The sequence below is a fragment of the Nematolebias whitei genome, chromosome 12, assembly GCF_014905685.2.
Source record: "Nematolebias whitei isolate Nwh7 chromosome 12, NemWhi1, whole genome shotgun sequence".
Lineage (NCBI taxonomy): Eukaryota > Metazoa > Chordata > Actinopteri > Cyprinodontiformes > Rivulidae > Nematolebias > Nematolebias whitei.
The window spans coordinates 31700264-31712518 of record NC_056509.1 but is presented as its reverse complement, the minus strand read 5'-3'; the positions used below and the strand labels follow the sequence as shown (position 1 = coordinate 31712518).

Below are 12255 nucleotides of genomic sequence, written 5' to 3'. Positions count from 1 at the left end.
CACCAAACCTCCCGCTGCACATGCGGATACTCCCTGGGCACATTTGGATATATAGATGTTTATTTTTAAGTAAACTAACCAGCAAAAGTTGCACCAGTTTTGAGAGGATGAAGGTTTAATGCACCCCATCAACCCCAGTTAGTATCCACATGTGCAGCGGGAGGTTTGGTGTTTCATGGGCTGTTTTAAGTTATAAAGTGTGTGTGGTTTTCAGGGAGAAATGCTTACTTGCAGAATGTCACATGCTCTATTGAGCTCTCAAATGTCTGGTTCCTCTTCATTTAGAAAGAGGGTGTGACCCTAAAGCTTCTGGCAGTAAAAGAGGCCTTTCAAACTGAATGCCCGAACCCTTTAACCTCTGTGAAAATGTCCCTCCCCCAACTTTTCTTTATGCGCACAAATCCCCCCAGGACGTTTTTGGGCATTGAAAGTCTCAACCCGTGAAATTCACGCATTTAGCAATCTATTTTCGGTTTAAAAAAATGAACCTAATATTTGAAATTAACTTTTACAAGAATTCAAACCCATGATTTTAACCATGTTTATTTTATTTATGTGTGCTGTATACAAAAAAGCTCGTGCTGAATATATTCTTCTGTGGTGCAACAATGTTTGAGATGATTGTTGAATTTATTTATGCTTCCAACATAAACTGTAATTTTTGTTCTTCACTTTTAGTAGCACTGAAATACGGTCATGTTCCCAACTCAATCAAATCTATAAGATATGATGAACTCTCACAGCTTTCTTTAAAACTATAAAAATTCTTACATGTTTAAAATCAGAAAGAAAATTTCCCATAATGCCTTTAGAAGTATTATAAGTAGTGGCGAGCTTTTAAAGAGCTGCGACTTGGAGCTCAGAGAGCTCGTTTATTTATGGTTGTTCTAATATGTTGTGCAACTCAAGACTCTGAATTTGTTTTAAACAAATTGTCTGGAGTTATATAGTTTTAGCTTTTTAAATGCTACATGTCTTATAAACGTATTGAAACTTTTGTTCCAACTACAACCTCAACAGGAAGTTTAACCTGAAGATTTATCTAATACCCTAATTCAAATAAATGGATTTATATTCAAAAATACAATTGCTTTTAGTTTAATATGACCATAAATCAAGTCAAAAGCACTTTATTATAACATATTTTAATTAGATGTAGGAAACTCTTTTATACAATGTTTTTTTATTAAATAAATATCAAGATTAAAAAAAACATTTATTTTCAAATCAGTCATATCTGATTCTTTGTTTTTTGTGGTATCTCTGATAACATAAGAAAACTTTACAGCTTACTTCCACATTCAAATACGTGAACATTTACATGATATTTCCCAGGATCTGTGACGTTTCAGAATAAACTATGAAAGCAGTTTGAAGTGTGTGAGTGAAGCCACAAGACTTAAATTAGCCTTTGACATAGGATCGCTAACTGAAAACTTGTAGTAAAAACGTTCTGCACTAACAGGCACCAGCAGGCTCCGGTGTCAGTGATGGTTACCCCCAGGACATACCATAATAATAAGAGCAGGCAGGATGAACACATCGCTGACACATGTTGTGGACAAAGCAAAGCAAACCTGGAAATGCTCATGAAAAATGGTTTAAAAATAGGTTTAAGTCGAAAAGAGGCTTAAATATAATTGTTAGGATCATTTTTCCTTTTGTCAGATATGATTGTAAATGGCATCTTATAGTAAAATAATTTGCATTATTATTTATTCACTTGTTACTATTTTCATTTGAGATTGCTTATCAAAATAAAAGCTTGTTTTGATATATGATGCAGCACAACATGTAGCTTTGTGCAGCAGGGGCAACTTAAAATGTAGCTCAAATATATAAATGTGTACTAACTCACAGGATGAATCAGTTTACCAAAGCCACAAATACAATACAATTATTAGTGCCCTCTTCTGGTGAGATTTATGAATCTCTGCCCAAATAAATGTAATCCTCCAGTAAAGGTTAGTTTTTTGACTGAATAGCAGCCAATGTGAACGTTATTCTTTAACTTGACCTTTGAACTTACACAGACTTGTCTAGGTTTCAGGTTTAGTCAAAGAATAAACTCAGTATGTGAGTCAAACCCACACTGGCATGAGTCATAAATGCTGCCAGTAATGAGGACCCTTTCCAGGCACTGATTAAACTTATACAGTAAATAAAATATGTTATGTGTTTAATGGAGGAACAGTCCAAATGTTGCAAATTTCAAAAAAGCTTATAAAAAATGTATTTGTGCAAAGTCTACACTAAATATTGTAGTGAGTCACGTCTGTACGTGTCACTTGTTGTATGACAAATATATGTGGTATATATTTATGCATACTTTTCACGAGTTCTTCATTTTTCTGACTGTAATGTCGTGCATTGAATTTAACAGAAATGTGAACGAGAGACGTCATTACCTTTGACCCATCAAATGAATGGAGTCATTTATTTTCAGAATCAAAGTTTAACATCAAACATTTACATTAATTTGGCAAAATATGAAAATAATAACAGACAGTTTCACAGAAAATGAACTTCAAATCACTCGGCGGTGATTTGAGGACTTTGCTTCAGATATTTCTAAAATATCTGTACTAGTTTTGTGAGAGAGAAAAGAGTTTAAGATGAAATGGAGATTATCTTACAGAGAACTATGTGAGGGAATTTAATCTGTTTGACCAGAAATTGCACGCTCCGTCAGATCTCAGCTTTGCCCACGGTACACTTGGTCGAAGAAGAACTTTTACCTTGTTGAAGTTCATCAGCTCAGTAAGAATCCTTCAGACTCTTTCCAGCGTCTCCGTTGAGAACTGCTAAAATCCTTAGAGAGTCGTGCGTGGGTCGTTCAAACAGAAATTATAATTCCAAACGTCTCTGGATCATCCTGAATTCTCGAATTCTCTTCCATTCACTTCACCATTCTCCATGAATTCTCCATGAATTCTCTTCAGAACTCCTTGAGCACTACATGAGAACTTTTTCATTCTCTGACATGAACTGGGAAGTTGCCACATTTTATTTGGGTCGACTTCCGGTTCAATTTAGAGCTTTCTGATTCGTGGATGTACCAGAAAGAGGTGTGGTTTTTTGACGTAAGTTATTATCAAAAGTCAAGGATTGTTTTCAACATACAGAAAAGATTATTGCAGTCGACCAGACTTCGTGGAGTCTCACACTTGGTAATCTTTTCAAATAGTAAAACATGACATTCCTTCTTCAGTAAACATTTAGTTGACCGAAGCTTCAACTTTCACACACTTACGCCTTGGCTCATTTCAGACAGAAAATCAAGAAATGCATATTCAGGTGATTTCTTCTTTGAATGAGGAATAAAAATCATTACTTACTGTTTATGTAAAATAAAGATGAGTAGTTCTTTTCAACCTGTAAGCATTGAGTGAACTACCACAATTTGATTATCAAAACATTTGTAAGACAGTAATGATTATAGAGGATTGTCTTTTCTGCTTGATTAATTCAAGAAAGAAAGTCATCAGATGGCCCAGACTTATTCAGATCAATGAAAATAACAGTCTCTGTCCATCTGGTAGATTTGAGGTCATCTAGTTCACTACAATATCTAGACTGGACTATTGCAATGGTTTGTTATCTGGGTGTCCAAATACTTCTTTAAAAAGTCTTCAGTTGATCCAAAATGCTGCTGCCAGAGTCTTAACTGGAGTTAGTGGGAGAGATCATATCTCTCCAATTTTAGCTTCTCTCCATTGGCTCTCTGTCAAATCCAGAATTGAATTCAGAATCTTATTTCTAACCTACAAAGCTCTCAAAAACCTCGCTCCATCTTAAATTCAAGATCTTATGGTTCCATATTTTCCTAACGGAGCACTTCACTCTCAGACTGCAGGTTTACTCGTGGTCCCTACAGTTTCCAAAAGCAGAATGGGAGGAAGATCTTTCAGTTATCAGGCTCCTCTCTTGTGAAACCAACTTCCAGTTTCTGTCCGTGAGGCCGACACATTGTCCAGTTTTAAGACTGGGCTTAAGATTTTCATTTTTGATAAATCCTATAGTTAGGGTTGGATTGTTATGCTGCCATAGGCTTAGATTACCGGAAGACAAATTGACCTCATTTCCTTAAATGAATTGTTAAAATTGAATAGTTTTCATTTGATACTATTTCTATCTTAATGTGATTCTTGACCTGCCATTGTGTATCTGTTCCTCCTTCCTGTTCCTCTCAAACCCAGTCAGTCGAAGCAGATGGCTGCTTGTCCTGAGTCTGGTTCTGCTAAAGGTTTCTTCCTCATGAGGGAGTTTTTCCTTTCCACTGTCGCCTTCATGCTTGCTCAAGATGAGAGTTCTGTGATGCAGTTAAATTCAAAGCAGTCTGCTCATCAGATAAATAATGTTAAATTATTTTTTATGTATATGGATGTTTCTGTTCAGTGCTCTGAGACGACTTCTGTTGTGACTTGGCGCTGTACTCAATTGAACTGAATGCAAAGGTTCCTACTGGTTAGGAAGTGTAACCTAAAAATTATACGTTGAAACAAAACCATCTTTGTGCAACACTGAGTTTTTTTGGGAGGGTTTTCACATCACTTTTTTTGTGTTTTTTACAATTACAGCCTTCTTAAAACATCAGCTACTATATATTGTTGTTTTATTTGCTCACCTTCCCACAGCAGCAGACTCTGAGGAGCCACAGAGGGCCAGATCACCAAACTGTTGGCCTCATAGAGCGGATTGGTCAGACGCTCCAGCTCCTGTGGCCGATTCACCCACGACCAAAGAGAAACAGTTTTCTCACGTAGACACAGACTGGTTCTGTAAAAAGGCAGGATACCAAGCATATCTAACTGTGAGCTTATAAAGTGAAAAAAAAACATGAAAAGTGTAAATAAATACAGACAGTTAAGGATATCGGTTAAGTTTAAGGCTCAATATTTAAGATTTTCAGAAACAAAATTAGGCTGGGGATACAAAAGGAAACATATGGCTGGTTTAGGCTAATAATAACATGAGTTTATTTAATCTCACCTTTCGGATGTGCTGTTGCCCAGGAAAGTACCAAACTGAGAGGCGTAAGTGTGTTCAAAAAGCAACACTAAAAAGGCCTCATTGAATTCAAAGGAGCAGGGAAACTGGCGAAGGATCTGCATCACACAGTCCAAAAAGAGCAGGAAGACGGGAGCTTCTTGTCGAGGCTTGCTGTTGGAGTAGGCAGACTGGGCACAGCGCTGCTGGAATGGGTGACCTGCCTGGGAGGGTGGGTAAAGAAGTGACAGGGGACATCAGTAGAAATACTAAAACTGCACCTAAAACAAAGCCAGCATCCTCACTTGGTGTTTCTGTCTCTTAATTTGCCAGAAACACGCCATTTTAGTTTAGCAAAATCAAGGATCCTGTTTTATACTTTAACCTCCTCAGAAATTTGTATAAGAAGAATTTAGGTGGTGGATCAAAACTCCAAGAAGCTCACCTGGAGCCACTCTCGCTCCAATAGGCCCTGGAAGCCTTTGATGGTCCTGCAGACTGGCTCAAGTATGATCTGAGCTAAAGAGGTCACCTGCAGGGTGGAGTCAGTCCCTTCTGTTCCATGAACGAGCACCGAAGCTCCCTCCCTGAAACAAACACATACAGTTTGTCAGCATGCCTCACCAGTTCATAATCTGAAAGAAGCACAAGTCCAGAACCTGTCGATGCACTGGGCAGCCAGGCAAGCAGTGGTGAGGATCTCCTTGATGTGAGTTTGCCAACTGGACGCCTCTAACTTGCTTAACCAGCGGTCCATGCTGTGCGACTGATCGTTACAGGCCTCCACCAGCTTAATCAGACTTTCCTGGAGGACATTATACCTGAAAACAACAAATATTCCACAAAGATCTTTGAAAACCTGACTTAATAATTTAATTTGAGAAATAATTTGCACAATCAATATATATATATATATATATATATATATATATATATATATATATATATATATTATTATTTTTTTTTTAACCTAGAAAACAAAATACTTTAAATTAGCTCTCACCTTTCAATGGCTTTGTGGATCCTCCTCCATTGGGGATAATGACCCTCAGACTCAAACCCCCCTCCTCGAGCTTTGGCCTGTTGAGCAACGTTGATAGCGCGCGTATCGATTATGTATCCCCGTTTCCCCGGCCTCAGAGTGGCATTGATCAACTTCTCGTCTTCCTTGCAGCGTCGCCCGTTCGTGCCTGTCAGTGGCTGCCCTGCTCGCATCATCACCTGGAAGGTAAAGTCATTTCAGGACAATGTCACAATGATACAGTCTGCCTCTGAGCGTTCCAGGCTCAAACCCACAAATATTGAAATGCAAAACAGATTTTTTTTTTTTTCTTTTTTCATTTAGCCTTTATTTATACAGGTTAGTCTCATTGAGCCACGAGAACTCATTTTCAAGAGAGACCTGTTTAGGGAGCACATGGTGGGGGTTAAGGGCCTTGCTCATGGGCCCAGAGTGGGGCGAATGAGGGTGGGGGCAAGTGTGGGTGTTTCACCTACCCCACCCACAATTTTGATGTTGTCGGGGCTGGGGCGTGAACCGGCGATCTTCGGATCACAAGCCCACCTCTCTAACCTCTGCGCCACCACTCCCCCAAATATTATATTTATATTTATATTTATGTGCACTCACCATGCCATTCTTCTTGTGATAGTAACTAAGTACTGGAAAACGTCCACCATGACGGAAGGTGGCAACTTTTTTCAGAACGTCATCATCAATGTGTTTGGGCACTGCCACTAGAGGTGGGTATGAAGGACACACACTGAAGTCCTTGTTGACTTCACTCAGTCTCCACTCGTCTGTCTGAAAGAGGACATTTGTGTGAAGTTCAGAGAGGGTACAAACAGCAAAGGTTGCGTGATCATATCCTGACAAGCCTTAGAACTAACTGTGACAAATCATGACCATACCATGGACTCCAACTCTTTAAAGGTGTCCTGCGGAAGAAATGAATTCCACCCATCCTCTATGACTTCAAACATGGGCCGGTAGAAGAAAGGGTACATCAGAGAGACAGAATCAAGTGTGGACAGAGCCTGGGAAGGAATGAAATTTTAGTATTTCAGCAAGGATCACAAATCAAATGCCACACAGATAAAAGAAAATGTCAGTGGCGGGCACAGCTAACCAAAAAGTTAGATGCACAAACCGCTAATTCACTAACTAAAAAATTAGTGGAAGCTAACACTAAAGCCCTAACTTTTATCATCCACTGCTGTTGCTGTAAGGCTGTCTGTAACGTGACAACATTGTAAGTGAATACAACTCAAAACGGTTCATAAATCACAAATAAAGCGTTCATGTCCCATTCAGACGTGAGCTTTCTGAAATTAATCTGGTCCATTGGAACCAAAGAGGTAGAGCAGAACTCTGCTGGGGTGAAGGAGAGTGATGCATTCAGTGTGTCAGATGTCTCCCTCATGTCATTTACTTTAATTAATTAATTCACGTAAGTGATCCTATTTGTGAACTACTTTTATTAACCAACTACAAAGTTGCTGTGCGTCATCGTCAATATTCTCTCAGTAATAAATCTGTTTGTATTAACATAAAAATGTGTGAAATGTGTGAGAGAGTCACGTCCCAGAGACTGTGTGAGTGTTGCAAAGCATGCTGGTAAGGAATTATGTGTGCAACGTTTCAGACAGTTTACGATGTTTCTGAGTGTGAAAATTGTTTTTCATGTTATTTCCTGTTCTGGTTTGACATTTATGTTAAAGTCTCTGTTATTGGCTGTTAACTGACACCATGAGTCAGAGACTGCAGTAGGTATGATGAGGGAAAAGCACTGCGAGGGTGGTGACATCATCAGGTGGTGCTTAGCTTTGCTTAGCTCTGCATAGCATAGTATTCTTCCCTCCACGACTTGAATTTACTGTTTATATATTTAGCAAAAGCTAATTCCACTAAAGGTTTTCAAAGTTAGCAAAAACATGAATCTGCTAAACGGAAAGTTAGTTCAGCTATTAATGGATTAGCGCAGCGCAGGGGTCTGCAATCTTTACGATCAAAAGAGCCATTTTTACACCTTTGTTCACTAAATTGAAAGTGTTCAGAGCCACAACAACATGCTACAACTGTGGTTATCAACTGGTGGCCCATGGGCCACTGTAGGTTTGTTGGAGGGGGCTTTTGTGGCCACTAGGGGTGACATAAAGCTAAAATTATCTAATGATTTTTAACATTTACTGATATTTTTACAATTTAAGATAAATGAAAGGACCAGATTCTTGGGGCGGGGGGATAGTTTCTTTAATTAATAAAAACTATGAACTATGTAGACCTATGTATTTTTTTTTTTTTATCGTCAAAAAATTAGGTATAGAGATAAAACATAAAGTTAAAGTGAGTATAACAACAAAGTCCATGCTCAATAATCCAGGTATAAAATCCAACATTTTTCAGTCTGGTCATCTGGACAGTGGACATCTGGAAAGTGAGTATGTTTTACTCCTTGTATTTGTTCCAGTATTCACATATTTGCAAAATAAATTACAGGAAAACTGCTGAAACTAGTACTTTATTGTTGTTTGTATAACCAATAAAATTATTTTTTTGTTGTTTTGGTTAAAGCTTGAAAGAGCCACTGCAGAGGGACCAAAGAGCTGCATGTGGCTCCAGAGCCACAGGTTACAGACCCCTGGATTAGCGGAACCTTGCCCCCCACTAATATATATGAAATAATATATATAATATATAAATATTAATGAAAAAAATGTCTGAGGACTCTGTTGGGGACTATAAAAATTTGGAATTTTACCTCAACGGAGCTGGCAATGTTGAGACATTCCTCCATACCAGGGATGTCAAGCTGGATCACCCTCAAGTCTTTGCATTTGACTATGATGCTTCCCAAGGATCCCACAAATCTAAAACACAAGGTCCAGATTGATTAAACATGGTAAATCACTATGAAGTGAGCATATTTTAGATATTTTACAGGAATGAAAAAAATAAAATATGGTAAACACTGTAGGAAAGTAATGCAGCTGAAATGTCTTGTCAAAACTGGTTTAGTTCTTCTAACCAGTTTAAATACAAGCAGGACTTGGAATAATTTGCTGCACGCTAAAGAATGTAGCTTCACTGCATCTTGTATAATCTTGTTTAGCAGTGGACCACAGTAAATGAAATAAAAACTGATGATGATTATTGTGAAGCAAAGCAAGGAAACTCGTTTAACATTCATAAATCAATTATTTTTACTATAGGTTAATAAACATGAGTGTAAATGAGGGCAAACAGTCTCATTGTTGCAAACATTTTATTTCATATTTTTGAAAATATATTCTAATTTTACTTGTGACCATGCTGATCATTTGAACCATGCAGTCTGATGGACAACAGTGTAAAAACAGACTGGGAGAGGTTTTTAAGATGGTTTCTCTGTAGTGCATCTTTGCAACACTGCACTTTCATGACAGCAAACTGTCACCAATATTTACAACAGAAAAATATAAGACAAACGTTACACAAATGTCCCACGTCGCTGGAGGATTTGAATAGTGAATGTTTGTAGTTTTGAGTGTTTATCTGGACTGGAATTGAACAGGAGATTCAAGTAAGTGATTCAAGATTCAAGTCGTGCTAACTTAATAATTTTTATCCATGAATGTTTCTGTTCAGTGCCCTGAGATGACTCCTGTTGTGACTTGGCACTTTATAAATAAACTGAATTGAAACCGAATTGAAGTAAACCTTAATGTTTTTGGTGCAAGATACTCAAGTGGGTAAGAGTTACACTGTGTATAAGAAGAGAGGTAGTATTTTTTTATTTCTTGTCCGAGTGACGGATCCTTGTGTGTGGAAGAAGCCATTTTATCTAAGTGGCTTCAAATATCTGCGAAGCTCATGGGAAAAACCAATGCAGACATGTTCTTGTTTTTAGTTTTCTACATCGCCTTACAACCTAGCTGTTTTTTAAAAACTCTTTTTAATACCGTTTTATTTTCACTTGATATTCTCAATTTGTACGCATCCTTTATGATTGTCTATTGTTGCATTTGTTGTCATCACTCTTTGTTAAGAAATCAGGTCTCTCTTGTAAATGAGTCCCCGAAGCTCAATGGGATTAACCTGGATAAATAAAGGTTGAATGAATGAATCTATGACCAGGTGCAATGGCGGAGCCAAGGGGTGGCCAATGGTGGCCTTAGCCACCATAGATTAACCTTTATCCACCCCGCCGGCCACCACAATCATTTGAGGAAACTATATTTTTTAAGAAATATAAAAAATAGAAAGCATATTTTCCGCAAATGATAGGGGTGGCCAGTATATGAACATGTGTGCGCGCAGACACACATACACTTGGCAGAAACCACCTTGAATTTTGATGTGGCAACCCAATTTTTGATAGTGACCTTATAGCTAGATGCAGCTACACAGCAAAAGGGAAGTCGACATTTTGCTTATTTTTCAAGGTATCCAGCTCATAAGGTTTGCATTTATTATTATATGTCAGCAGCCATCTTCTTGTATTTTGATGTGGCAACCCAATTTTTTGAAAAGAACCTTTCTCGCGCTTAAATCTAGCCACACAACAAAATGGAAGTCTAGTCAGTACCTCACAATTTTTTCAAGTTGTCATGCTCACACGGACAGACAGACTAAAGGAGGAACTTCCAATTCTCCACCTTCTCTCTGTGATAGGGGACAAGTTGGATTTTCTTTGTGGCGCTGTTATGTTGTCCTGAGGTCATAAAAAATAGCTTGAGGAAGGAGAATGGGTGCTACATTATTCAGATTAATGGATCAGTTGCCTAACGTCTCTGATACATGTGTCAAAATGCTTCCTAGCAAGACACTTACGTGCACAAAATCACTAAATGAATGTGAGTGTGAGCAACTGTAGAGTCAAAAAATACAAATAAAGCAGATAATAAATAATTAACCCATGTAAATCAGCACATTTGTTTTGACAATATGATTTTTAATGAGGTTAAGGGGTTTTAAAGTGTGTAGGATTTTTTTTTTATTTTGCTTTATAGAAGCAAACAATCAAATCGGTGCAGACCACAATCTAATGGCCCTCTATGAATTGTGTAATCATCTAGTTTTCTGTTTACTGACTATGGCCCAGACCTGGACAGTTTATCCACATCTATTCATAAAAACCAATTAAAAAACATTTTGATTATGCAGTTTATAAGTTTTGAAGGAACAAAATTAGTGAAACCTCACCTCTTCTCCACGGAGTCTATGTTTGAATGAAGCAGCCACAGTTCCTCTGTGTTGTCCTGTCTGGAGGAAAGAATCAGGTGATGACCAGTCAAACATAAAGTTCCCTCCACGGTGGGCATGAAGGGTCGGTGCAGGACGACCCCGTCCACTCTGGGTGTTTTTATCAGCTCTGCGAACTCCATGACGGTCTGAAACAGGAAAAAAATAAAATAAAACCGAGCACAGCCTAAAATGATTGAGGCAGAAATTAGAGGAATGAGAAAGATTTATGTGAGCAGCGCAACATGTTACTGAGTCTCAGCTGTGCTGTGGTTTAAAAACATATCGTGCTGGTAAATGTCACGTCAACAGAAAAACAAAATGAATTTACAACTCGTCAGCAAGATTCAGGAAATCAAGCGGCTAAGGTTAGCTAAGCTAGCTTTGTGACAGAAACAAAACATTTACCGTAAAATATGTTCTCGTTTTTTCTCTTTACCTCAAACAGTTTACATTTAGAGTACAGTAGTTTAAATACAAAGCAAAATACTAAACGTTTCCTAACATTGTTAAACACTTTATTCGCATCCTTACCAGATATTTATTTGGCCGACACTGGTACGTTTGCAAAAACAAACCGTGTGGAAACAAACAACACAAGAGAAGTTCCGTTCTGGATGGTTTGCGGGGAAAATATCTAATTTGTTCACGACGTCGACTCTGTCATGTTATGTTAAACATGAAAATTAGAGATACTGAATTCCATACACACTTGGTAAGTGAACAAAAAAAAATATACATATTGCATGCATGTTGCTACACTATTGAGTTATTCATAAAATTTGAATTACTATCTGGTAAAATACAAGTCTGCAACACAATACAATACAATATAACATAATAAAAATTGCACATGTTGTATGAAAACTGAAATGCTGTTGAATAAAATTTAGCTGTTGAATCGAACCACATCATCCACAAACACACATCCATCCATTCGTCCAATATCTTTACCCACTTCATCCTTTTTGGGTTGTGGGGGTCACTGGTGCCTTGTACGAGAGGCGGGGGACATCCTGGTCAGGTTGCAAGTCCATCACAGG

The 12255-nt window shown here is 38.0% G+C and overlaps 1 protein-coding gene across 1 annotated transcript in view; it reads right to left on the bottom strand.

The window, feature by feature from the left end:
* Positions 1-11787, bottom strand: part of mtmr9 (myotubularin related protein 9) — a 12685-nt gene extending 898 nt beyond the window's left edge. The window contains exons 1-10 of the mRNA XM_037685419.1: positions 11747-11787; positions 11174-11361; positions 8751-8859; positions 6901-7026; positions 6620-6793; positions 5993-6210; positions 5649-5810; positions 5435-5576; positions 4993-5213; positions 4628-4779 (exon numbers count right to left, since the gene is read on the bottom strand). Coding sequence (XP_037541347.1) covers positions 4628-4779; positions 4993-5213; positions 5435-5576; positions 5649-5810; positions 5993-6210; positions 6620-6793; positions 6901-7026; positions 8751-8859; positions 11174-11355 — 1486 coding nt within the window. The 5' untranslated portion in view covers positions 11356-11361; positions 11747-11787. The remainder of the gene's footprint in view (positions 1-4627; positions 4780-4992; positions 5214-5434; positions 5577-5648; positions 5811-5992; positions 6211-6619; positions 6794-6900; positions 7027-8750; positions 8860-11173; positions 11362-11746) is intronic.
* Between the last annotated feature and the right edge of the window lie 468 nt (positions 11788-12255).